This window comes from Doryrhamphus excisus, unplaced genomic scaffold (assembly GCF_037039965.1).
Source record: "Doryrhamphus excisus strain RoL-2023G ecotype Guam unplaced genomic scaffold, RoL_Dexc_Guam_v1.1 HiC_scaffold_24, whole genome shotgun sequence".
In the NCBI taxonomy this organism is placed as follows: Eukaryota; Metazoa; Chordata; class Actinopteri; order Syngnathiformes; family Syngnathidae; genus Doryrhamphus; species Doryrhamphus excisus.
The window spans coordinates 2,703,911-2,729,693 of NW_027621862.1; the positions used below are offsets into that span (position 1 = coordinate 2,703,911).

At 38.4% G+C, this 25,783-nt stretch overlaps 1 protein-coding gene across 1 annotated transcript in view; it reads left to right on the top strand.

Moving 5' to 3' along the window:
• The window catches only part of atrnl1b (attractin-like 1b), a 63,922-nt gene that overhangs the window by 22,289 nt on the left and 15,850 nt on the right, over positions 1–25,783 (top strand). The window contains exons 20-25 of the mRNA XM_058061718.2: positions 1,669–1,762; positions 10,947–10,999; positions 14,714–14,808; positions 15,025–15,103; positions 19,311–19,468; positions 22,093–22,154. Coding sequence (XP_057917701.2) covers positions 1,669–1,762; positions 10,947–10,999; positions 14,714–14,808; positions 15,025–15,103; positions 19,311–19,468; positions 22,093–22,154 — 541 coding nt within the window. The remainder of the gene's footprint in view (positions 1–1,668; positions 1,763–10,946; positions 11,000–14,713; positions 14,809–15,024; positions 15,104–19,310; positions 19,469–22,092; positions 22,155–25,783) is intronic.

The following is a 25,783-nucleotide window of genomic DNA, read 5'->3' on the forward strand; positions in this document are numbered from 1 at the left end:
CGAGCAACCAGCACTTTTGCAGCAGATGAAAAAAAAACAGCAGAGCACTCATGTCATATTGAGGATCTTTGACTAATGTAAACATATTGCTACTACTTTAATATATGATTTCATTATGATTATAGTAGGTATATAGTGATGTAGAAAATAAATGACATTGACTGTAATAACAGAAGAACAGCATTTAGAAGGGAAAATACTGAATAATTACTTGCTGATGGATTTTCTTCATGCATATGCAAATTAGTGCCACCTGTAAAGGAGACCAGTACAGGTGTTCATCACTGAGGGAAATATTCCTCAATTCGACAGTACAAAAAAATAGATGCTTTCTGCTGTGCGAAGATGCACACCGTGTCCGCTGACCCCCTCCATTATACTCCGTCTCCCCAGTGTTTGAGTGCAGCCAACCAGACATAATGGACTATTTATTTCTCTTACAAAAAAAACCCTGAAAGGACGCTTCAGTACTCAAGCAGCCATCGACTTGTCTTTCATACGTTTGGAGTTGATGTGTGCCATTACATGCAGTATTGACCTGCCTCTTTTTTTTTATCTGTTTGTATATCTTTAGAACTCATACAAAAGATGTGTGTAAAGGTGTCACCGGGCATCCAATTCACAAAACCAGACAAGATTGGTGTCACAAGAAGATTTTTAACATGAATTTTAAGAGGAGTACAATAAAAGACTAACTAAGTCAAATAACTAGATATAGATAGATAGATTTCCTTTATTGTTATTGCACAATGAAATGTCGGTGCCTGTCTCCCGTATAATAATAATAATAATAATAACAATGTGGAGAATATATGACATCAAATATGAACAACAATGTACAGCGTAAACAGTAATTTGTACAAATAATTTAAATTTTGCATAAACAAAAAAAAAAACTATGCAGGTGCAAGTGAGTTTTGAAATGTTTATTGTCCCACAAATTGACTGGAAATTATATTGTCAACATTTTTTGAGACCAAATAAACCACTGTTATGATAATGTATAATTAATAATAATTATAATAATTGACTCATATGCGACCAGATAAAGGTACATGTTTTGTATTGAAAAAAAAAGGACTCCATATTGTCCATAGGTATGAATGTGAGTGTGAATGGTTGTTTGTCTATATGTGCCCTGTGATTTGGTGGCCACCAGTCCAGGGTGTACAGCCAGCTGGGATAGGCTCCAGCACCCCCCACGACCCTTGTGAGGATAAGAGGTAGAAAATGAATGAATGAATGAATGTATTGCAATATTTGATTTGACTAATAATAGGCTATAGTCAACCACAAGACAGCGATCAATTAATTAATTTGTGAATTTTCCTCCCACATTCCAAAAACATGCAAGGTTAATTAGCCACTCCAAATTGTCCATAGGTATGAATGTGAGTGTGAATGGTTGTTTGTCTATATGTGCCCTGTGATTGGCTGGCCACCAGTCTGGGGTATACCCCGCCTCTCACTCATAATGAATGAATCTTAGGTATTAATGGTCATACCTTGTCCACCCCAATGAAACATTTCATGAGGGTTAATGTGAAGACCCCAACCTTTCACTTTCATGCAAAAAAAAAAAGTATTTGTCCTTTTTGTTGTCTTTCTTTCATCCATTTTCTCTCTCTTTCCCTTATTCCTACCATCCTACCATCTGTCCCCATGCAGCCTGTAAGTGCAACGGACATGCAAGTGTGTGCCAGGTGCTAACTGGCAAATGCTTCTGCACCACCAAGGGCATCAAAGGGGACCAGTGCCAGCTGTGAGTACAACACGTACACGTACACGTACACGTACACGTACACGTACACATAGAACAACACAATCATTTAGTGCAACTCTTGCTCTTTCAACGGCTGGCCTGAACATATTAGCGTCATATTAGATGGTCAGTTTGCCAACGCTATACACGCGTGCACACACGCACTCGAGATTCACTGTCAGCGTTGACACGTGTCAATCAGAAGCCGCTGCCGTCATTCATTTGCTGCAGCCTATTTCTTCTTGTCATTTTTCATGTTCTCACTTCTTGTTTTTCTTTTTTTTTAACTCCGCACATTATAAAAAAAACAAAAAAAACCTTAAACCGTATTATGGAAAGCAGGAAGTGAACAAATGTAACACTTACTGATTGTAAAAGTAAACTGTATTATGGAAAGCAGGAAGTGAACAAATGTAACAGTTACTCATTGTAAAAGAAAACTGTATTATGGAAAGCAGGAAGTGAACAAATGTAACAGTTACTGATTGTAAAAGTAAACTGTATTATGGAAAGCAGGAAGTGAACAAATGTAACAGTTACTGATTGTAAAAGAAAAAAAATAATTATTTAATTTAATTTAAAAAAATTGTATTAGAAAGCAGGAAGTGAACAAATGTAACAATTACTGATTGTAAAAGTAAACTGTATTATGGAAAGCAGGAAGTGAACAAATGAAACAGTTACTGATTGTAAAACTAAACGTATGATAGAAAGCAAGAAGTGAACAAATGTTACTGTTTGTTTGTTTTTTACTTTTACTGATTGTAAAAGTAAAAAATTAATTATTTTATTTAATTTAATTTAAAAAAATTATATGAGAAAGCAGGAAGTGAACAAATGAAACAGTTACTGATTGTAAAAGTAAACTGTATTATGGAAAGCAGGAAGTGAACAAATGAAACAGTTACTGATTGTAAAACTAAACTGTATTATGGAAAGCAGGAAGTGAACAAATGTAACAGTTACTGATTGTAAAAGTAAAAAAATAATTATTTAATTTAATTGTAATTTAAAAAAAATTATATTAGAAAGCAGGAAGTGAACAAATGTAACAGTTAGTGATTGTAAAAGTACCAGAAGGAGGGGTAGGATTTAATAAGCTTTGCTTCTTCCTACTCCTTTTTGACATGTGGAACTGTGAACTGATGATGTGATGCATTCAATTGCAATCTGATGCATGTTCAAATGAAATAAAACCATTACCATTACCAATCACAAAGGAAAATTCGGCATACCGCAAATATGCCTATTGCATTCCCGTTGTAATTAGCTCAGACACAATAATTAATAGCGCGACGTTCAAAATGGAAGGCAACACAGATGAGTTAATGCCTTTTAACCCCCACTATTAAAAAAAAATATATATTTATAATCTATTAGTGTGTATCTGCTCAACTGTCTGCCCGACGGTTGAATTAGTCATTACTGCCGTCAAGGAGAAGTCAGGAGGACAATCCAGATAAGCATATACACATTAGGGGGGGAAATTAATGGGATTTGGATCACATTAAGGCCCCGCTGACTTTCAGTAACCTTTTCCTCCTAATTGCGTAATCAAAGTTGAAAGCGACAAGATCACCACTCGCATCTCCTGAAAGTACGTACATTTGCATTTAATTGTGAGTCATGTGACTTTGTTTTTTTTTAACCGTGTCGTCATAAGCGCCGATTTTCGGAGCGCTCGTTTTAAAAGGAGCCACTGGAAAGCAAAGTCGTGTTGCTGTGCATTGTCAGTCAGAAACTGCACCTCCAGCATGATTTCTGCTGACGGGGGGGGGCGGGGGGGTCAATTCCCCCCTCTCCCACCACCTTCAGTGTGGGAGGTCTACCCCCCACCCCCACACTTAGCTACGCACTTTCCAGGTTGTAAGCAGAATGGACACTGTTTCATTTGCTTAATGCAGTGGGTGTCCATAATTTTCTGTCATGCCCCCCCCCCCAAAAAAAAAAAAACGAGCCCTTTTCTGTTGTCTTAGTTAGGAATTAAAGCATAACTTGGCTAAAAATATAAATATCATAATGATTAACCTCCACATATGCTACTTTGTTGTACAATGCTAAGCAACACTGGGGTAGCAGGTGGCTAACAGTTGCTACAAATGGCTTCCTGGAACATGAAAGCAAACCAGACACCAAACCGGCCAATCACCAGCCATTTAGCGCTGGGATCTGCCCTGGTACCAGATATTTAGGATGCTTCCTGGTGCCCATTACTGGTGATCAAATTAAAATTAAGCCACCGATGCAGCCCCCCCCCCCCCCCATCATCAAATTAGCGTCCGTATTATCAAGCAGAGTTATTTTGTGGCTAATCTCGAAATCTAAAATGCATTTTCACCTTCAAACATCAGCGTACTTGAGTAATTATTCTTTTTCAGTGTAATTCAATTGGTGTATTGATTGACAGCTGGGTTGGTGCGGTGATGTCATTCCCGGTATCCCATTACCTGGAATCAACACCCATTCCCCAGCTACTTCAGGTCCTATCAAAAAGTCTGAAAAAGACACATCTCGAGTTTTATACATGTGGCGCCAAGTGAGTCGGAGCTTTTTTTCCTGTCACTCACACAGACAAGTGACCTAGAGAGCTTTCTTGACATATTTTTGTGTACAAATTCAGCGCCTCCCCTACTTTAGGTTCTATCAAAAAGTCTGAAAAAGACACATCTCAAGTTTTATACAAGTGGCGCCAAGTGAGTCTGAGCTTTTTTCCTGTCACTCACACAGACAAGTGACCTCGAGAGCTTTCTTGCCATATTTTTGTGTACAAATTCAGTGCCCCTCTACTTCAGGTTCTATCAAAAAGTCTGAAAAATACACATCTCAAGTTTTATACATGTGGCGCCAAGTGAGTCAGAGCTTTTTTTCCTGTCACTCACACAGACAAGTGACCTCGAGAGCTTTATTGCCATATTTTTGTGTACAAATTCAGCGCCCCCCTACTTCAGGTTCTATCAAAAAGTCTGAAAAAGACACATCTCAAGTTTTATACAAGTGGCGCCAAGTGAGTCTGAGCTTTTTTTCCTGTCACTCACACACAAGTGACCTAGAGAGCTTTCTTGACATATTTTTGTGCACAAATTCAGCGCCCCCCTACTTCAGGTTCTATCAAAAAGTCTGAAAAAGACACATCTCAAGTTTTATACATGCAAACCAACAAGTGAGTCAGAGCTTTTTTTTCCTGTCACTCACACACAAGTGACCTAGAGAGCTTTCTTGACATATTTTTGTGCACAAATTCAGCGCCCCCCTACTTCAGGTTCTATCAAAAAGTCTGAAAAATACACATCTCAAGTTTTATACATGCAAACCAACAAGTGAGTCAGAGCTTTTTTTCCTGTCACTTACACAGACAAGTGACATAGAGTTTTCTTGCCTTATTTTTTGTGTACAAATTTATGCTGCTTACTTTCCTCATGTGTGTTTACACATGCATATACGGCAGCCACTATACATGCAAACCAACAAGTGGCGCCACATGAATCAGAGCTTTTTTTCCCGTCACTCACATGACCTAGAGAGCTTTCTTGGCATATTTTTGTGTACAAATTCTGCACCCCCCTACTTCATGTTCTATCAAAAAGTCTGAAAAATACACATCTCAAGTTTTATACATGCAAACCAACAAGTGGCGCCAAGTGAGTGTGAGCTTTTTTTCCTGTCACTCACACAAACAAGTGACCTCGAGAACTTTCTTCTCAAATTCAAATTCAGCGGCCCCCTGAAAAAAAGTCTGAAAAATACACATCTCAAGTTTTATACAAGTGGCGCCAAGTGAGTCAGAGCTTTTTTTCCTGTCACTCACACAGACTAGTGACCTAGAGAGCTTTTTTTGCCTTATTTTTGTGTACAAATTTATGCTGCTTACTTTCCACATGTGCGTTTCCACATACATGCACTACACGCAGCCACTAGGACGCCATTAGGAACGTTGCAATAGGAGATAATGAAGACATGGCTACATTAGTGCAGAATGGGGAACAATGGCTCCTTGCTGGGGTTGCAATGATGAGCACAAAATGGAAGGGGAGGTAAATATTTCTTCCCTGCGGCGACTCTTCTCTTTCCGTGTGTTTGCACATACGTGAAGGACGTTATTTAGGGTCAAGTGTGCCTCGATCAAATTAAGATACAGCGTAAGTTTCTGTGTGTGTGTGTGTGTGTGTGTGTGTGTGTGTGCATCCATGCAGGTGTAGATTAAATTAAGATACAGCAGGGTAGAGTTGTATTATACATTACTGCATTATATACTCTGCACACAAATACTAGGGTGCCGGGTCGTCCCTCCTGGGAGCGATGCTGTGTGTGTGTGTGACGGTTGAAAAGCTCGTGGCGGCGTTTGTGTCTCCCGTCCTTTTCTGGCATGGTGATGAAAGAGCACTCAAGCACCGCCCCCCCCGCCCGTCCTTGCTTGTTAAAAAAGCCAGGCAGATGACTCTGAGCGCTGCCGTGCTTGACCTTCTAGATGTGCTGCTTAGATACGGTGTCAAAATGATACCCCGTCATGTCACTTAATACTCCGAAAGCACGCATTTTCCCAGCCGTGAAACTTAAAACAGTGGGGGGGCATGCTGGAGCCTATCCCAGCCGTCTTCGGGCGAGAGGCGGGGTACACCCTGGACTGGTGGCCAGCCAGCCAATCACAGGGCACATATAGACAAACAACCATTCACACTCACATTCATACCACTTACTGAGTCTTTTGAGCTTGCATAGTAGTTGGTTAATATTCTGCATCATACATTGGTAGTGTATTGTCTGGTTGATGCGGCATAATACTCTTACTGTAGTACTGTAGCTATATATGCAGTATATGTATTTACATTCCAGCAGACATTTTTATTCATTCAGGTAATTTCACGAGTGTCGCGGGGGTGCTGGAGCCTATCCCAGAGGCGGGGTACACCCTGGACTGGTGGCCAGCCAATCACAGGGCACATATAGACAAACAACCATTCACACTCACATTCATACCTATGGACAATTTGGAGTCGCTAATTAACCTAGCATGTTTTTGGAATGTGGGAGGAAACCGGAGTACCCGGAGAAAACTGGGGAGAACATGCAAACTCCACAGAGATGCGGAATCAAACTCTGGTCTCTTAACTGCGTGGCCACGAGATACCCACTCGTCCACCGTGCAGCCCCATATCATTCATTCATTTTTTTACCTCTTATCCTCACGAAGGTCGTGGGGGTGCTGGAGCCTATCCCAGCTGTTTTCGGGCAGGAGGCGGGGTACACCCTGGACTGGTGGCCAGCCAATCACAGGGCACATATAGACAAATTAACCTAACACACGCACGAGAATATGCAAACTCCACACAACATGCCAACCACTCGCCCACCGTACGGCCCTACATATGTTTCTTTCTGATGTAATGATATCTGTATGCTTCAAAGAACATCCTATGAGCCATGTCCTCTTCATCGCTCGTGATGACTACTTTCACCTCCTCACATCGGCGGCTGGTTGAGGACCTTCTCTCCTCCTTCACACAATCGCCTCCATGACCTTTTGATTGTTGTGTTAGCGTCCTAATGCGTCATAAAACAAAGCCAGCGTGAAGCCGACGTATAGTTATAATGCATATTCCCCATATAATATAGTCTCTTCTCCTTTTACTGTAGCGGCTCTAGTGCACATGTGTACAACGTAATCATAACGAGCAGCCATTAAGTGCGTAAACGCTTAGCTAGACGTCCCCGCCATATGTTTCTTCTCATTATACTTCAGCTATATAGTTACATTATACTTACAATAGCAATCAGTATGTTTGATGCCGTCTGGTGATTTGAGTGTGATTCAAATGACATTCTCCGTATCGGCTTCACTTCTACGCCGACCAGGTGACTTTCTCCCTTTTTGCCACCATTTTTTTTTTTTTTTAGTCACGCCACTTTCCATCGTTGCCCGCTCAAGATGGCATCTCTGTATTTGCAAGATGTCAAGAAAGACGATGCCTCAGGCTCCGAAAACAACAACGTCTGTCAAATAACAACAACGGCTCCGAGGCGAATAGAAGAGAGTAATAATTGCCCATCCGGAACGTTTATTTTAACCACACCGTTTTTAGCCCCCAAATCCCCCTTGGTGAGGACCCTCATTAGCACCATTTATAGATGAATTGGCCTTTCAGTTTACAGTCATTTCACACAGGCCATATGTTAATTGCTGGATTATTATTACCTCATTGTTGGGGTTTTGAGTGCAACTTGAATTTAAAGCTGAGTTTGGCAAAGCACGGATAAATTTAAATGCATCAGCGGCGAAGTCGATTTTTAGTCTAAACTCAAGAGTCTGTTTGCTGCATAGGGTTCTTGAACAGGACCATTACTTCATTTTGAATATATTTTATGGCTCATTTAGAGTCAAACCATTAAGTCATAATTATGTCTGCATCATAATACTAGGATATGTATTAAGTCAGTACCACTTTGTAGCTTGTCCTCCCAAGGACGAGTTTATTTCAAGTTTTAGTTTATTTAAAACAGTCAAGTTTTGGTAAATTAATGTCTTCATATTCGGGCATTTGATTTAAAAAAAAAAAATTAATCGTGATTAATCACATTTTTTTTATACAGTTAACTTAATTAATCACCTTTTAATTGCAGATGAATAATTTTTAATTTATAATAAGTAGTGTAAATCTCTACTACAACAATAACGCCATCAAATTTAAAGAGATATCAATTTTGGAAATATGAGCTATGACTAAAAAATAATATACAGTCAGAAAGCATATTTTTATTATTAGCATATTAGTGCTTATATTTATCCATAAAGGTTCAGCAAATACAAAATGTGAGTGATTGACACTGACACAGGGATGGAGGGGATTGGCGTTTTAAAAAAGCAAGTATCGACCAATGGCGATACCGATATCACTGATATGCACTGGTGGCCAGCCAATCACAGGGCACATATAGACAAACAACCATTCACACTCACATTCATACCTATGGACAATTTGGAGTCGCTAATTAACCTAGCATGTTTTTGGAATGTGGGAGGAAACCGGAGTACCCGGAGAAAACCCACGCATGCACGGGGAGAACATGTAAACTCCACACAGAGATGGCGGAGATGGAATTGAACTCGGGTCTCCTTGCTGTGAGACCTGAGCACTAACCACTTTTTCCGCCGTGCAGACCATTTTTAAACCATTCATTTATTTTCTATGCCGCTTATCCTCACGAAGGTTACGGGTATGCTGGAGCCTATCCCAGCTGTCTTCTTGGTGGCCAGCCAATCACAGGGCACATATAGACAAACAACCATTCACACTCACATTCATACCTATGGACAATTTGGAGTCGCTAATTAACCTAGCATGTTTTTGGAATGTGGGAGGAAACCGGAGTACCCGTAAAAAATCCACGCATGCACGGGGAGAACATGCAAACTCCACACAGAGATGACCGAGAGTGGAATCGAACTCGGGTCTTCTAACTGTGTGGCCTGTATGCTAAACACTGTGCAGTCCATTTGTGAATGTGATGTTCTTTAATGTAACACATGTTAAAAAAAAAAAACAACAACGAATCATTGTTATTGTTTAGGAAGCCATATTGTACCGAGCAGCCAGGACATTCTTGGTTATATGGTCGCCATCTCACCTTTCTGTAGCGGAATTGCCAATAAAGTACAGGAAAGCCAAAGAAAAAGCAAAACACTTACCTCTGAATGCTAACCAAAAGTGAGAATTCCGTATGACGACTGAAAGATTATGTACAAATTATGAATTATGCAACTTCAAAGGCACCACTGCATTGATTTTTTATAAGATTCCCCCTACGGAATCGGAACTTTTGAGCCGGCTCCAGAACCTCAGATGAAAGCCAGCTACTTTGAGCTCGGGAAATACGTCTGCCCCCGGGTTCTGATTATTGAATCCGACCCCCCCCCCCTCCCTCCCCCACTCTGCAACATCCAAAATTATTAAACCCGAATACCATACACGGTTAATGCAGCCTTGGGCTTGTTTGCATGTTGTTTTATCTCTGATTGTTAAATGTAAATTAGTGATGAATAAATCACCTGGATTGGCAGATGGCTTTAAATGTATTAGGATGATGATGATGATTTACATACATTTTTCCCACTTTAAGGACTTTAAGGCTTTTAACCCTGTGTCATCACCATACATCAGGGGTCTCAAAGTCAATTTACTTGGGGGCCGCTGGAGCTAGGGTCTGGGTGAGACTGGGCCGCATCAGGTTTAAAAAAAAAAAAAAAAAAAAAAAAAAAATATTATTATGAAAAATTTATTAAAAACAGAAAAATTAATAAACTTTGCTTTGGTTCTGATTTTCTACAATAAAAGCTCTGATAAAACATTCCACTGTTCTCAAATATCTTACTTTTTATTTTTCTACACAAAATAAGATGAAAAATAAATAAACAAATCAAGAATAAAGAAAATCAATCAGTAATAAATAAATATAATAATAATAATAAAACGGCAAATAATAAAAACTTAAGAAACCACATATAGTTGGTGGGTAGACAAATTATTTTTTTTCAGATTAAAATGAACAAAGCATTATTAGAGCCCTGTAGACATGACAAAACACGACTATAGTCACATTTATACTCTTTTTATTTACAACATATTGCGCAACTGCAGGGTCTTGAGACACATGCTAACTCGCAAACTAGAGAGCTAGCGACCTAAACGGTAGCCTTCAATGTTATTTCCTTTAAACTTAAATAGCCAAAAACTTACCACTTCCACACGGATAGGGAGGATAACAATGAACAGTTTTTATTTACAACATATTGCGCAACTGCAGTGTCTTGAGACACATGCTAACTCGCAAACTAGAGCGCTAGCGACCTAAACGGTAGCCTCCAAGTTATTTCCTTTCAACTTAAATAACCAAAAACTTACCACTTCCACATGGATAGGGAGGATAACTATTAACAGTTATTTAACCTTTAACATGAACATGAATCAAACGTAATAATTTTTTCTGGGTACATGATACCATACAGCATCCATATCAAAACATTAAACTTTCATATCAAGGCGGGGGCCTCAAATTAGTGTCCTGCGGACCACATTTGGCCCGCGGGCCGCGTGTTTGAGACCCCTGCCATACATTGTTTGTTGATTTAGAAAAAAAAAAAAAAGCATGTCTAATTTCTCATCTGCTTCTGTCTGCTCTTTTCCACATTCAGGTGTGACTCAGAAAACCGTTACCTTGGCAACCCACTCAGGGGGACATGTTATTGTGAGTATCAGACATATACATGTACTCGTGCGTTTTTGCTTCCCCTTTCGCCCCCCCCCCCCCCCCCCCCGAGGCAGATGGAGCGTCCTTAGCACCCCGGCGGTTGGCGGTGCTTGTTCAGCGACAGAATGACTTGTCGTGAAAATGTCAAGTGCATCAGAAGGAGTGAGTGATTGAGCTAATCAAGAGGACAGAGGAGGACAAGTTCTCCACCGTGGACCGCCTACTCCTTCATTCATGTAGAAATACTTAGTGGCTATAAAAAATAATAATAATAATAATTTAAAAGGTGAGTGACGGTAAAGGAGTTTAAATCTCTTTTTCCTTTCTTTACTTTTTCCTTCTTTTTCTCTTTTCCCTTTTTGTCTCTTTCTTGCTTTCTTCTTTTTCTTTCTTTTTTTCTTCTTTTTTTTTCTCTTTTTTTCTTCCTCTCTTTTTTTCTTCCTTGTTCTTGTCTCTTTTTTTCCTTTCTCTTCTTTTTATCTTTTTTTTCTTCTATTAGTTCTTTTTTCTTTTTTTCTTCTTTTCTTTTCTCTTTTCTCTCTTTCTTACTCTCTTCTTTATTCTTTTTCTTTCTTTTTTTTCTTCTCTTTTTTCTTTTTCTCTTTTCTCTTATTTCTTTTTGTACTTTTTTCTTTTCTCTTTTCCCTTTTTTAACTCTTTCTTCTTCTTTCGTACTTTCTTCTTTTTCTTTCTTTTATTTCTTCTTTCTCTTTTTTTCTCTATTTTCTTCTCTCTTTTTTCTTCCTTCCTCTCTTTTTTCTTCCTTGTTCTTTTCTTTTTTTTCTTTCTCTTTTTTAACTTTTTTTTCTTCTATTAGTTCTTTTTTCTTTTTTCTTTTCTCTCTCTTCTCTCTTTCTTACTCTCTTTATTCTTTTTCTTTTTTCTTTTTTTTCTCTTTTTTCTCTTTTCTCTTATTTCTTTTTGTACTTTTTTCTTCTTTTTCTCTTTCCTTTTTCATCTCTTTCTTCTTCTTTCTTACTCTCTTCTTCTTTTTCTTTCTTTTATTTCTTCTTTCTCTTTTTTTTCTCTTTTTTCTTCTCTTTTTTCTTCCTTCCTTTTTTTCTTCCTTGTTCTTTTCTCTTTTTTAACTTTTTTTTCTTCTATTAGTTCTTTTTTCTTTTCTTTTCTCTCTCTTCTCTCTTTCTTACTCTCTTCTTTATTCTTTTTCTTTCTTTTTTCTCTTTTTTCTCTTTTTTTCTCTTTTCTCTTATTTATTTTTGTACTTTTTTTTTCTTTTTCTCTTTCCTTTTTCATCTCTTTCTTCTTCTTTCTTACTCTCTTCTTCTTTTTCTTTCTTTTATTTCTTCTTTCTCTTTTTTTTCTCTTTTTTCTTCTCTTTTTTCTTCCTCTCTTTTTTCTTCCTTGTTCTTTTCTCTTTATTTTTTTTCTCTTCTTTTTATCTTTTTTTCTTCTATTTGTTCTTTTTTTCTCTGCTCCTTCTCTTTTTCTCTTTTTCTTTCTTTTATTCTTTATTTTTCTACCTCTTTTCTTTTTTTATTTTTGATTCCACTTCTCATTAAAAAAAAATACTTTGTGTGACTTGCTTGTCCAGTGCAAGGACACTTTTTTATTAGGAGACTTATTTTTTATTTTTATATATTTTTTTAAACAAAACGTCAACAGCAATACAAACACAACTCAAAACAAAAAAGAGGACACTGGACGTACACGGCACACAATTTGGCTAACCCACATTCCCTGTCATGGTGCAATTTGAGTCATTTCCTTGATTTTTGTCCATGTCCATTTCAGCCATTTTTCTCCACACATCTTCTTCAGTCCTCAATCTGTGTGTCAGTAGTTCCATGTCATGTATTGTGTTCATCACACAAGCCAGTCCTCCAGTATATAATATTAGTATTAGTATTTGCCTTTCCCCAGTTTAAAGGGAGACTTTTATCAAGGTGATACCTGCATCTCTACATGTAAAACATGGCCGCTTTTACCCTTCACGGTAACCCCACGTCCTCACCCACCCACCCCCACTATGTCACACCCCACTCCGGACGACAAGAGCTTTGTCCAAGCTTTTGTCCCCTTTTTCAAATGTCATAGCGTGACACCAAACTCAGTGAGAAGACAGGAACGTCATGCCCGGAGCCTGTTTTAACCTCTCTGCATCACTGACACTCTTGAGCTCTGTTAGGCTTGAAAAACAACACTCATTTTCATCAGCAGCCATTTTTACTACGACTTGACTAAAACATCAATGGAGTAGCCCGTGTATTGCAGTACAGATGTAATATCCACTGAAATACTCAATGTCATTGTTGTCTGAGCTTGTTGTCCGCAGGTTTCCGCTCTGAAACGTTGAACCTTAAATGCGCGTTCACGTGACATTTCACGTACGCTGGGGGACCGCTTTAAATAGGACACGCGGCGTGTTTGCATATTTGCTGGGAAATGTCACGATCATAAGAACAGCAACGGTTGCAAATTGCTGAAATATAAATTATACAGTGCTGTAACGCAGTGGTGTCCAAAGTGCGGTTCGGGGGCCATTTGTGGACAGCAAGTTGTCCTGTGGCGCATTGTAGAAATAAAATGGGGGGGAAAAGAGAAAAAGCTGAAATGTTGTTCCTAATAATGACACAAATATTTTTTTTAATTAAATTCAAATTATTTTTTAATTTTTAAATTATTTTGTATTTCTTTTTACAAATTTATAAAAAAATTTTTATGAAAATTATGTATGAAATTGTTATTTTTTTATAAATGTTTTATAATTTTTTTAAAAAAAAATTTGTAAAATGTATTTCTTTTTACAACATTTTATAATTTGTAGAAATTACAAAATATTAAAAATTACAAAAAGAATGACACAAATATTTCTTAAATTTAATTAAAATTATTTTTTTTAATTATGAAATTATTTTGTATTTCTCTTTACAAAATTGTAAAATTTTGTAATTTTTTTATATTTATTTTAATAAATTTTGTATACATTTTTTATAAATTTTTATAAAAAAAATATTTAAAACATTTGTAAAATGTATTTCTTTTTACAAAATTGTATAATTTTGTAGAAATGACAAAATATAAAAAATTACAAAAAGAATCATGACACAAATATTTTTTTAAAATTAAATTACAATCATTTTTTAATTATTAAATAATTTTATATTTCTTTTTACAAAATTAAAAAAGTAATACATTTTTTATGCATTTTTTTTATACATTTTGAATACATTTTGTATAAAAAAATTGTAAAATGTATTTGTTTTTACAAAATTGTATAATTTTGTAGAAATTACAAAAGAAATACAAAATGTAAAATGTAAAAATGACAAAAAGAAATACAAAATAATTTACTCTATTTGAAACTAAAAAAGGAATGATGACAAGAAATTACAAAATATTCAAAATGACAAAATGTAAAATGTAAAAATGACAAAAAGAAATCCCAAATAATTGACTCTATTTGAAACTAAAGTAGGAATGGTGCCAACATGTTTTTGGAATCATTGCTGAGAATTTTGTGGCTTGTTTGCGTCGTCTCGGCACTCAGCTTTGATGAGAAAATTGGACTTCCTGATTGCAGCCGCTGGATTTGATTACATCCATTTTTGCATTTGACTTGTCATTAGTCAGACTCGTCGCTTGGAAGTTTGTTTTGATGGGACGCATTTCCCTCCAAAATAAGTCGTCTTAGTTACTAGTATTGTGTATTTTCCAACATATTTTTCTATGTTTTCTTCATCTCCTTAATAGACAATCTGCTGATCGACTACCAGTTCACCTTTAGCCTCATCCAGGAAGATGATAACCACTACACGGCCATCAATTTCATGGCGTCACCTGAGCAGGTATGTTTCATAAGTAAAGTAATTGACGGGTCATGCATGATGGTAACCTTGGTAACAGATATTACACTGAGTCAGCTGTGACAAATCCCAAGTCACCATCTTTAACGACCGTGTGTCATTACTCTTTTTCATAATATGTGCTGAGTCATAAGCTAACCTCATAAAGTTATTGATTTAAATTTTTTTTTGTGTGTTTTTTTCTTCTGTCACTTAAAGGCCAACAAGAACTTGGACATGTCCATCAATGCATCCAACAACTTCAACCTCAATATCACTTGGTCTGTGGGATCCACAGGTACGTGTTATCGCTTATGATCTGTGATTATTGTGCCGCAAGTGGGGGAGGTGTTCAAAAGGTCGTCCCGTGTCACATTTCGGTTCCAACATCTGACTTATGGACCATTCGTAGTCCATAATAAGTTATATGTACTATTACTTTAACCAGCCGTGAGTAATGTTTCATTGATGAAACATGACATTTCATACAGCATGGAGTCAGCCATGACGTCACATGACATAGTGAAAAAAATTTCCTCCTCTCATTCTGTGTGGAAGTGGTATATTTTTGGCTTCTTACTTTGTCCATTTTCCCTCCACTTTGTTTCCTAAGTTCAGAAGAAATACTTTGAAGCTTGCTAGCATGCTATGTTTAAATGCTATACGTCCCGTATCCCTGCAACTATCCCGTCGCCTGAGCATTACATTTGAGTAATGTGTTGTAAACAAAGAATAATAATAATAAAAGGTGTTATTTTATCATCATTGATGAAACATGACACTTCATACAGCATGGAGTCAGCCATGACGTCACATGACATAGTGAAAAAAATTTCCTCCTCTCATTCAGTGTGGAAGTGGTATATTTTTGGCTTCTTACTTTGTCCTTTTTCCCTCCACTTTGTTTCCTAAGTTCAGAAGAAATACATTGAAGCTTGCTAGCATGCTATGTTTAAATGCTATATGCCCCGTATCCCTGCAATTATCCCGTCGCCTGAGCATTACATTTGAGTAATGTGTTGTAAACAAAGAATAATAATAATAAAAGGTGTTATTTTATCATCATTGATGAAACATGACACTTCATACAACATGGAGTCAGCCATGAAGTCACATGACATAGTGAAAAGAAGTCCTCCTCTCATTCTGTGTGGAAGTGGTATATTTTTGGCTTCTTACTTTGTCCTTTTTCCCCCTCCACTTTGTTTCCTAAGTTTAGAAGAAATACATTGAAGCTTACTAGTTGGTTGCTAGCATGCTATGTTTAAATGCTATATGTCCCGTATCTTTGCAATGAGTTGTAAACAAAGAATAATAATAAAAGGTGTTATTTCATCATCATCATTGATGAAACATGACACTTCATACAACATGGAGTCAGCCATGACGTCACATGACATAGTGAAAAAAAGTCCTCCTCTCATTCAGTGTGGAAGTGGTATATTTTTGGCTTCTTACTTTGTCCTTTTTTCCCCTCCACTTTGTTTCCTAAGTTTAGAAGAAATACATTGAAGCTTACTAGTTGGTTGCTAGCATGCTATGCTTAAATGCTATATGTCCCGTATACAAAAATATTCCATCTCAATTTACTAGTCAATCTATTTTCTTACTCTCACTTATAGTGATGAGATTTAGGTAGTGACCAAAAGTTCAAGTTCAAGTTCTTCCTGGCAGAGTTTGATTGTACTGTAGCGTTTTTGTATCCTTGTTAAAACATACTGCTGCAGTAGCTAGCTAGCAAGCAAGCGATGACACAGCAGGGCATCTTTTATCAAGGCCTAACGATGTTGCTGTGATGACAAAATTCATATTAGATATTCAAACATTTTTGCAACTCCCTACAAAAAAAACTAGCATACGAAGACGTTAGCATTTAGTGAGATTGTGTGGAATATGCAACGGCTATTATAAGTCCCCCCCCTGCGGAAAGACACCCCAAGGACACTGCGGCCATCCGGTCCTTGTTTGTTTATCTCCGAACTTTCGCCACTTCCTGCGTGGCCGTACAACAACTGACATTTCCCACCCCCGTTGCGAAAACACGTTAACCCGCGGTGCTCCCATGTAACCACTTTAACCTTTACGGATTCTTTGTGGTTATTATTAATATTATAAGTTAGGTCTACCTTTTCCCCGGCAAAGATATTGTGTCTCTAAAGGAACAGGGGGTGTAGTGGGGGGGGGGGCTCGTCACAGTTGACAAGAACCTTAAGCGCCTTTGGGTGGCGGTGGGGGGGGGGGGGAGGAGGAGGGTGATTTCAATTAAGATAAACATGCTCATGTCGCCGCACTCTAGCTGTCATTTTCTCGTCTTTTGTTTTCAAGACGTGGGTTGGAATGTCAATGACTTGAGGCCATTGACACACGCGGCAATATGAAATGACTTGGAATATTTAAATATGTGTAAAAAAGGATGGCTGATGGTTGAAAAATGATTTTTTAAATTTTGCCGTCACGGACGACATATGTAACTTGGTAGTATGTTTTCATATCAGTCGTAAAAAGTCAGTACAGTTTAGTTAAAGCGGACCGATTATGCAAATTTTTGGCGCTTTGTATTGAGTAGTAGACTCCTATAGAGCAAATAACATAACATGCTTTCTAGATCTTCCAGATCGTGCACCTCTTTCTGCAGTGACCTCCTTCTTCCGTTTAATTTACATTGCACCGTCGGCCCACTCGGCTGTGATTGGTCACATGCACAAGCAGTCCGTAAAATGCCATCAACCATTTTTATTGCGGCACAGTGGTTCCTCGGTTAGCATATTATTCTTTCTAGATCTTCCAGATCGTGCACCTCTTTCTGCAGTGACCTCCTTCTTCCGTTTAATTTACATTGCGGCACAGTGGTTCCTCGGTTAGCATATTATTCAGTTAGCGTCCAAAAGTTTTGCTAAAATTTTGCATTTCGAAATGTTGACGTTTGTGTGCGCCGCCATCTTGGATAATGCCACAAAACAAAATAATTCGATGCCACGGCTACGCTATGCCGTCATATCAGCCTTAAAAAGTCAGTACAGTTTAGTTAAAGCGGACCGATTATGCAAATTTTCGGCGCTTTGTATTGAGTAGTAGACTCCTATAGAGCAAATAACATAACATACTTTCTAGATCTTCCAGATCGTGCACCTCTTTCTGCAGTGACTGCCTTCTTGCGTTTAATTTACATTGCGGCACAGTGGCTCCTCGGTTAGCATATTATTCAGTTAGCATCCAAAAGTTTTGCTAAAATTTTGCATTTCGAAATGTTGACGTTTGTGTGCGCCGCCATCTTGGATAATGCCACAAAACATAATCTTTCGATGCCACGGCTACGTTATGCCGTCATATCAGCCTTAAAAAATTAGTACAGTTTAGTTAAAGCGGACTTATTATGCTAATTTTCGGCGCTTTGTATTGAGTAGTAGACTCCTATAGAGCAAATAACATAACATGCTTTCTAGATCTTCCAGATCGTGCACCTCTTTCTGCAGTGACCTCCTTCTTCCATTTAATTTACATTGCGGCACAGTGGTTCCTCGGTTAGCATATTATTCAGTTAGCATCCAAAAGTTTTGCTAAAATTTTGCATTTCGAAATGTTGTCATTTATGTACGCCGCCATCTTGGATAATGCCACAAAACAAAATCATTCGATGCCACGGCTACGCTATGCCGTCATATCAGCCTTAAAAAATTAGTACAGTTTAGTTAAAGCGGACCGATTATGCTAATTTTTGGCGCTTTGTATTGAGTAGTAGACTCCTATAGAGCAAATAACATAACATGCTTTCTAGATCTTCCAGATTGTGCACCTCTTTCTGCAGTGACCTCCTTAATTTTAAGTTTAATTTACATTGCACCGCCGCTGTGATTGATCACATGCACAAGCGCTCCTGAGGACTTCTGTATACATTTACTGAGTGCAGGCATTCGGCAGCCCATATAAGGAAGTCCGGATCGCATTGATGTCATTAGACCTCGGTGTTATGAAAAAAAAAAAAAAAACACTGTAAAACCGAGCATCCTAAACCTCATTTAGGGCTCACCTACAAATTATCCAACCTCTTATTAACATGAGAATATAATAACAATATTTATAGGTCAAAAAAGTGGAAAAAACAGTCCCTAAAATTCACATTGGTTCCTCGGTTAGCATATTATTCGATTAGCGTCCAAAAGTTTTGCTAAAATTTTGCATTGGTTTGCTTTCGAAATGTTGTCGTTTATGTACGCCGCCATCTTGGATAACGCCACAAAACAAAATGGGCGCCATTTTTACTACAACAATGATTGTTTTTGTATCATCTGTGAACGAGACATCACGATTTTTGATGAGATGACCAATGTGCGTCGCCTCTTGTCACGAGTCATGGCGATTTATATTTTTTTTACAAATTTATTTTGTTATTTATATATATTTTTATATATTTTGAATTGTGTATATACACAATATCAACAATACTCTTTCAAGCTTCCCTGCTTGCATAATTCATCATCTAACATGGAGCCTTTGCCCCCTAACAGCTGGAACCATCTCTGGCGAGGAAGTGCCCATCGTGTCCAAGAGCAACATCAAGGAATACCGCGACAGCTTCTCGTCTGAAAAGTTCACCTTCAGAAGCAACCCCAACATAACCTTTTACGTCTACGTCAGTAACTTCTCATGGCCCATCAAAATCCAGGTAAGTATGGGAAACAGGAAATACATATTTATGCATTGCTTCATGTGAAAAATAATAACAATAATAACTCTGGCTTATATTAGTTGCAAACTAGGTGCTTTTAAGAGGTTTCACACATTCAAAAGAACTGGTAGAGCACAAGAAAGTGTAGTAGTATTCCCTTGATCGCTCATGAGGTCTTGCACAGGTTTGATTCCGTGGTATTGATTAGTGTATTTGTTGCGTCCCTGTGTCCCACATGTTAGATTAGTGGAACCAATGTGGTAATATCTTTAGGGTCAGCTCATCTATAGAGGTGCTCCAATAATAGTTTTCTATTAAATTTCCCGGCACACAATCGCTTATTTATGGACCCGCCTGAGTCGTTTAGGTCGCTTCGGGAATCAGTTGTCCTCTTTTCCTTCGCATGCTTCGCATGTCTTTATTTTATTTTATTTTTTTTGACAAGCTAAACACACAGTTTGCTTTTTAAAGTTGTGTTGTCAGTGAAATTACGTTCCACTTAAAGAAAAGTCCGCCTGCAGTATCTCTGAATGCTTTTAATGTTTTTTTTTAAATGATTCTATTGACCTGCCGGGATAGATGACTTGGAATTAAATTAACCCGAAACATATTACTTTGACCCCCTGTATTATGTGGAGGGTAGAAAAGGAGCACTGGCGCTAGATCCAAACGTCCCCCCCCCCTTATTAGGAAGTCAACAACACATCATTGTGCACTATTGAGCCGTATTAGCTATGTCACTGCACATCTCGTCTCATCTCAGCGACTCCATTTTTTTTTTAACTTGTAAGCATTGAAAAGTTTAGTCATAATTTGTGGCGCCCTCTGCTACCTCCGGGTAACATGTAATGTTCCTCTGATGTACTCGTTCCTGATCCTATCCATCATGGTCACTACCAATGAGAACCTCAGCATCCTCATCTCTGCTACCTCTGACTAACATGTAATGTTCCTCTGATGTACTCGTTCCTGATCCTATCCATCCTGGTCACTTCCAATGAGAACCTCAGCATCCTCATCTCTGCTACCTCTGACTAACATGTAATGTTCCTCTGATGTACTCGTTCCTGATCCTATCCATCCTGGTCACTTCCAATGAGAACCTCAGCATCCTCATCTCTGCTACCTCCATCTAACATGTAATGTCCCTCTGATGTACTCGTTCCTGATCCTATCCATCATGGTCACTCCCAATGAGAACCTCAGCATCCTCATCTCTGCTACCTCTGACTAACATGTAATGTTCCTCTGATGTACTCGTTCCTGATCCTATCCATCATGGTCACTCCCAATGAGAACCTCAGCATCCTCATCTCTGCTACCTCCATCTAACATGTAATGTCCCTCTGATGTACTCGTTCCTAATCCTATCTATCGTGGTCACTCCCAATGAGAACCTCAGCATCCTCATCTCTGCTACCTCTGACTAACATGTAATGTTCCTCTGATGTACTCGTTCCTGATCCTATCCATCCTGGTCACTCCCAATGAGAACCTCAGCATCCTCATCTCTGCTACCATCCGGCTAGCATGTAATGTCCCTCTGATGTACTCGTTCCTGATCCTATCCATCATGGTCACTCCCAATGAGAACCTCAGCATCCTCATCTCTGCTACCTCCGTCTAACATGTAATGTCCCTCTGATGTACTCGTTCCTGATCCTATCCATCATGGTCACTCCCAATGAGAACCTCAGCATCCTCATCTCTGCTACCTCCGTCTAACATGTAATGTCCCTCTGATGTACTCGTTCCTGATCCTATCCATCATGGTCACTCCCAATGAGAACCTCAGCATCCTCATCTCTGCTACCATCCGGCTAACATGTAATGTCCCTCTGATGTACTCGTTCCTGATCCTATCCATTATGGTCACTCCCAATGAGAACCTCAGCATCCTCATCTCTGCTACCTCCGACTAACATGTAATGTTCCTGATCCTATCCATCCTGGTCACTCCCAATGAGAACCTCAGCATCCTCATCTCTGCTACCATCCGGCTAACATGTAATGGCCCTCTGATGTACTCGTTCCTGATCCTATCCATCCTGGTCACTCCCAATGAGAACCTCAGCATCCTCATCTCTGCTACCTCCGACTAACATGTAATGTTCCTGATCCTATCCATCCTGGTCACTCCCAATGAGAACCTCAGCATCCTCATCTCTGCTACCTCTGGCTAACATGTAATGTCCCTCCGATGTACAAAAATTGTCCACCTTCTGTATCTCTTCTTCTCCACAACATATAAATCTCTTAATAACACAACTTGTGCACAGTCCACTCCCCGGACCCCCCACCCCCCCCCCCCCACCCCCATGCGTTGGCCCTGAAGGGGACTGGGGCGGCTGTTGACATTGTGTGTCTGTGTCTAGCTAAATGCTTTCAGGGGCAGAATGCCTCTGAAGCCTCTACAGTAGCTAATGACGTGTCACTGTGATGTGGCCTGTCAGTTAGAGTTCAGCTGCCTCGCCTCCATCCCGCGCGTCTAATAAAAGCAGAAATATACCTCTGATGCATTATTACTGAAACAAAGACATGTATAAACATTGGATTCCTTAGCGTGAATTTCAAAAGTCAAACACTAATCAGCTCCCCCCCCCCCCCTTTTCTTTAAATAGATCGCCTTTTCCCAACACAACAGCATCATGGATCTTGTCCAGTTCTTTGTGACATTTTTCAGGTGAGTAACACGAGTTGAAATGCTAACCACTTGTCCACCGTGCAGCCTATATTGCCATTTTTTTCCTCCACATAATACAACTTTAAGTGGTGTTTTATTATGTGTTTCAGCTAGCATCACAACTTCAATAATCTGAAATATTGTCAATCTTAGTTCTGCTTTTTGACCTTGTAGGCCTACTTTTCTTTCAATTACTGCTACTATAGTGATGCAGTTAATATTAGTTGGGCTAGCATAGTATACCATAGTACATAGTATACTGAGGTCGGGTCGCGGGGGCAGAAATGGGCACAAAAATATACACAAAACTTGTGCATATCCTGTCTGGATAAAGCGTCGTCCTGCTGGAAAACTGTAGAGGTCAAATTCTAACTCACTTGCTAGATTGGCATTGACAATCTCCTCCGATTTCAGATCAACATTTGCAATATACTGGTACATATTTGGTCTTTGAAGGTGCCTTGACGGTAAATCTAAATGCTCCAGGCAGCTGCAATGTAAATATGCTGTCAAACCTGATCACATTAAAGATGAAAAAAACATTCTTATTGTCGCATAACATGATAGTCACCGACCTCAGCCATTGTGTGGTTTTGGTTGCTCGGTGCTCGTTTCAGCTTCTGCTGTCCTGTAACATATTATGTGTGTAGCTTGTCAGCCGTTTGCCTAAAGCACCTGTCCATCACGCCAAAAAAAAAACCCCATCTTGCAGAAGCCGTTTCCCCAGTCACTTATCGCCTGCCTCCATCTGATCAAATTACAGTTTGAATTCAGGGACTCTTGGAAAGAAAACTTGCGGAAGGACAGAGCTTACGTCACACGGAAGATTTAAACATCAACTGATTGTGTTTAAAGCTGGAAAAATGACTTAAAATGGATGATTAAATGAACCGTAGCTCCTCAGTGCCGGCGGCACTCATGCATTCCTATGACAACACCACCAATAAAACTAAAATAAAATAAAACAAAATTAAAACAAAAATAAAACTAAAATAAAATAAAACTAAATTAAAATGAAATAACATTAAATAAAATTAAATAAAATTAAAAATAAATGTTACTGTTTACACTATGGATGTTTCGGGGTCGACTGCTGATCCATTGTATTTTGAAGATTGGATAATATTAGCTGGTAATGCATTCCTATGACAACACCACCAATAAAACTAAAATAAAATAAAACAAAATTAAAACTGAACTAAAATAAAACTAAAATAAAATAAAACAAAATTAAAATTAAATAGAATTAAAATTAAATAAAATTAAATAAAAATAAATAAAAATAAATTAAATGTTATTGTTTACACTATGGATGTTCCGGGGTCGACTGCTGATCGATTGGATAATATTAGCTGGTAATGCATTCCTATGACAACACCACCAATAAAACTAAAATAAAATAAAACAAAATTAAAACAAAACTAAAATAAAAATAAAATAAAACTAAAATAAAATAAAACAAAATTAAAATAAATAGAATTAAAATTAAATTAAAATAAATTAAATGTTATTGTTTACACTATGGATGTTCCGGGGTCGACTGCTGATCCATTGTATTTTGAAGATGGGATAATATTAGCTGGTAATGCGCATAAAATCGTGTTGGTACTCAACTCCTGCCACCTGCAAGAACAAGAAAACACACGACCACCGTGCAGACATGTCTGGGATGTACCGTGGCGAAGTTAGTTTCACTTTGGATGTTGGATATTTGGTTCCTTCCTCGTGCCGCTGTAATGCTAGTTGTTTCAACTGAGGGACTGTCAATAAAAAAGTTTGTATATTTAATATATATATATATATATATATATATATTTTCTAAATCACAGCACAAATTGATCTGTAACCGTGTCAAATGGTTAGTCTTAGATGCTACAGCCGGATCTAGCAAACGTTCACGTGATAGACGTGGCATGATGCCGTTCACTGGACTAACAGTACTGGCCCTTTTTTTCGGGCCTTTATATAGGCCTCCAAAACCAATCCTCAAATGACGGAGACAACAATAAATCCACAAAGTATACAAGTAGAAATATGCATACATTTGTACCTCAAAGTTTTCTATTGACTGTCAGTGTACTTTTTGTGAAGGTTGTTTATGAAAGATGATGATTTAACATCAAAACAAGGGATTTTTATGCCCTCCTAAAGTTAAATATCACCAACACTTATCTTCAAAGTCGTGCTAAATCATTCCCACGCTGTAAACCTTGCGCCGTTTGATGTTTCCCGTCGCCTAAAGCAGCTTTCACCTTTTCTCTTATACCTCCCCGGCTTCTCGCCATTGCCAGTGCTATCACGTTTCACACAGCCATCTTCCACGTAACGCCGTTTCCTCCGGTCCTCGCAACAGCTACGCCCAGCAGGGCCGCCGCCGTATATCCGACTGATATCTGACTCGGGTTTAAATATCAAACAAATGCTTGTCGTAGGTTCATCAGGTCCGAGTCGGTTATGTGAAAGGAGATTATTACGCCTCACAGAAGTTTGTTCATATTACAGGATGCGCTTCATTATCTTTGTTGTTCCACACGGAGAACAGGCTCATGTTCTCTTCTAGGTTAGAAATGAATGTAGACGCATCACGTTGTTAATGACGCACCAATTCCATTCTTGTATTTATACTTTTATGGCGCCAAGAGCATTTTTATTTGACGGAGGAGCATCTGAGGTCAAAAATAATACCGTTAATTAGGGGGGGAATTAATTAAAAACTTAATATGACTTCAATATTTGGACAATAACTTTTTCAGCATGTGGGTCTTAATCTGTGGGAATTTGGTTAATGCGAAAAATGTTACATACTGTATCTTTATTTTTAGCAGCTATCATTATGAACAATGTTAGTAATAAAGACATTTACTTTACTTTATTTTTTTATTTTATTTTTTAAAATAAAATTTAAATAAATTTAAATACAATTTTTATAAAATTTAAATACAATTTTCTTGATTTTTAACCACTAAAAACAGCAGAAATGGGAAAAACAGAGCAAAAAGGCACAATGCAAAAAAAAAAATAGCTTTCATTCATTCATTTTCTACTGCTTATCCTCAGGGTCCTTAGGGTCGCAGGGGGTGCTGGAGCCTATCCCAGCCAGCCAATCACAGGGCACATATAGACAAACAACCATTCACACTCACATTCATACCTATGGACAATTTGGAGTCGCTAATTAACCTAGCATGTTTTTGGAATGTGGGAGGAAACCGGAGTACCCGGAGAAAACCCAGCCAAAGATGGCCGAGGGTGGAATCGAACTCAGGTCTCCTAGCTGTGTGGCCTGCGCACTAACCACTCAGTCCATAATACAGTCATTAACTTTCAAAAATTCATAAATTAATTAATTGATCGCTGTCTTGTGGTTGACTATAGCCTATTATTAGTCAAATCAAATACTGCAATACATTCATTCATTCATTTACTTCCGCTTATCCTCACGAGGGTTGCGGGCATGCTGGAGCCTATCCCAGCTGTCTTATGGCGAGAGGTGGGGTATATCTCAAACTGGTGGCCAGCCAATCACAGGGCACATACAGACAAACAACCATTCACACTCACATTCATACCTATGGACAATTTGGAGTCGCTAATTAACCTAGCATGTTTTCGGAATGTGGGAGGAAACC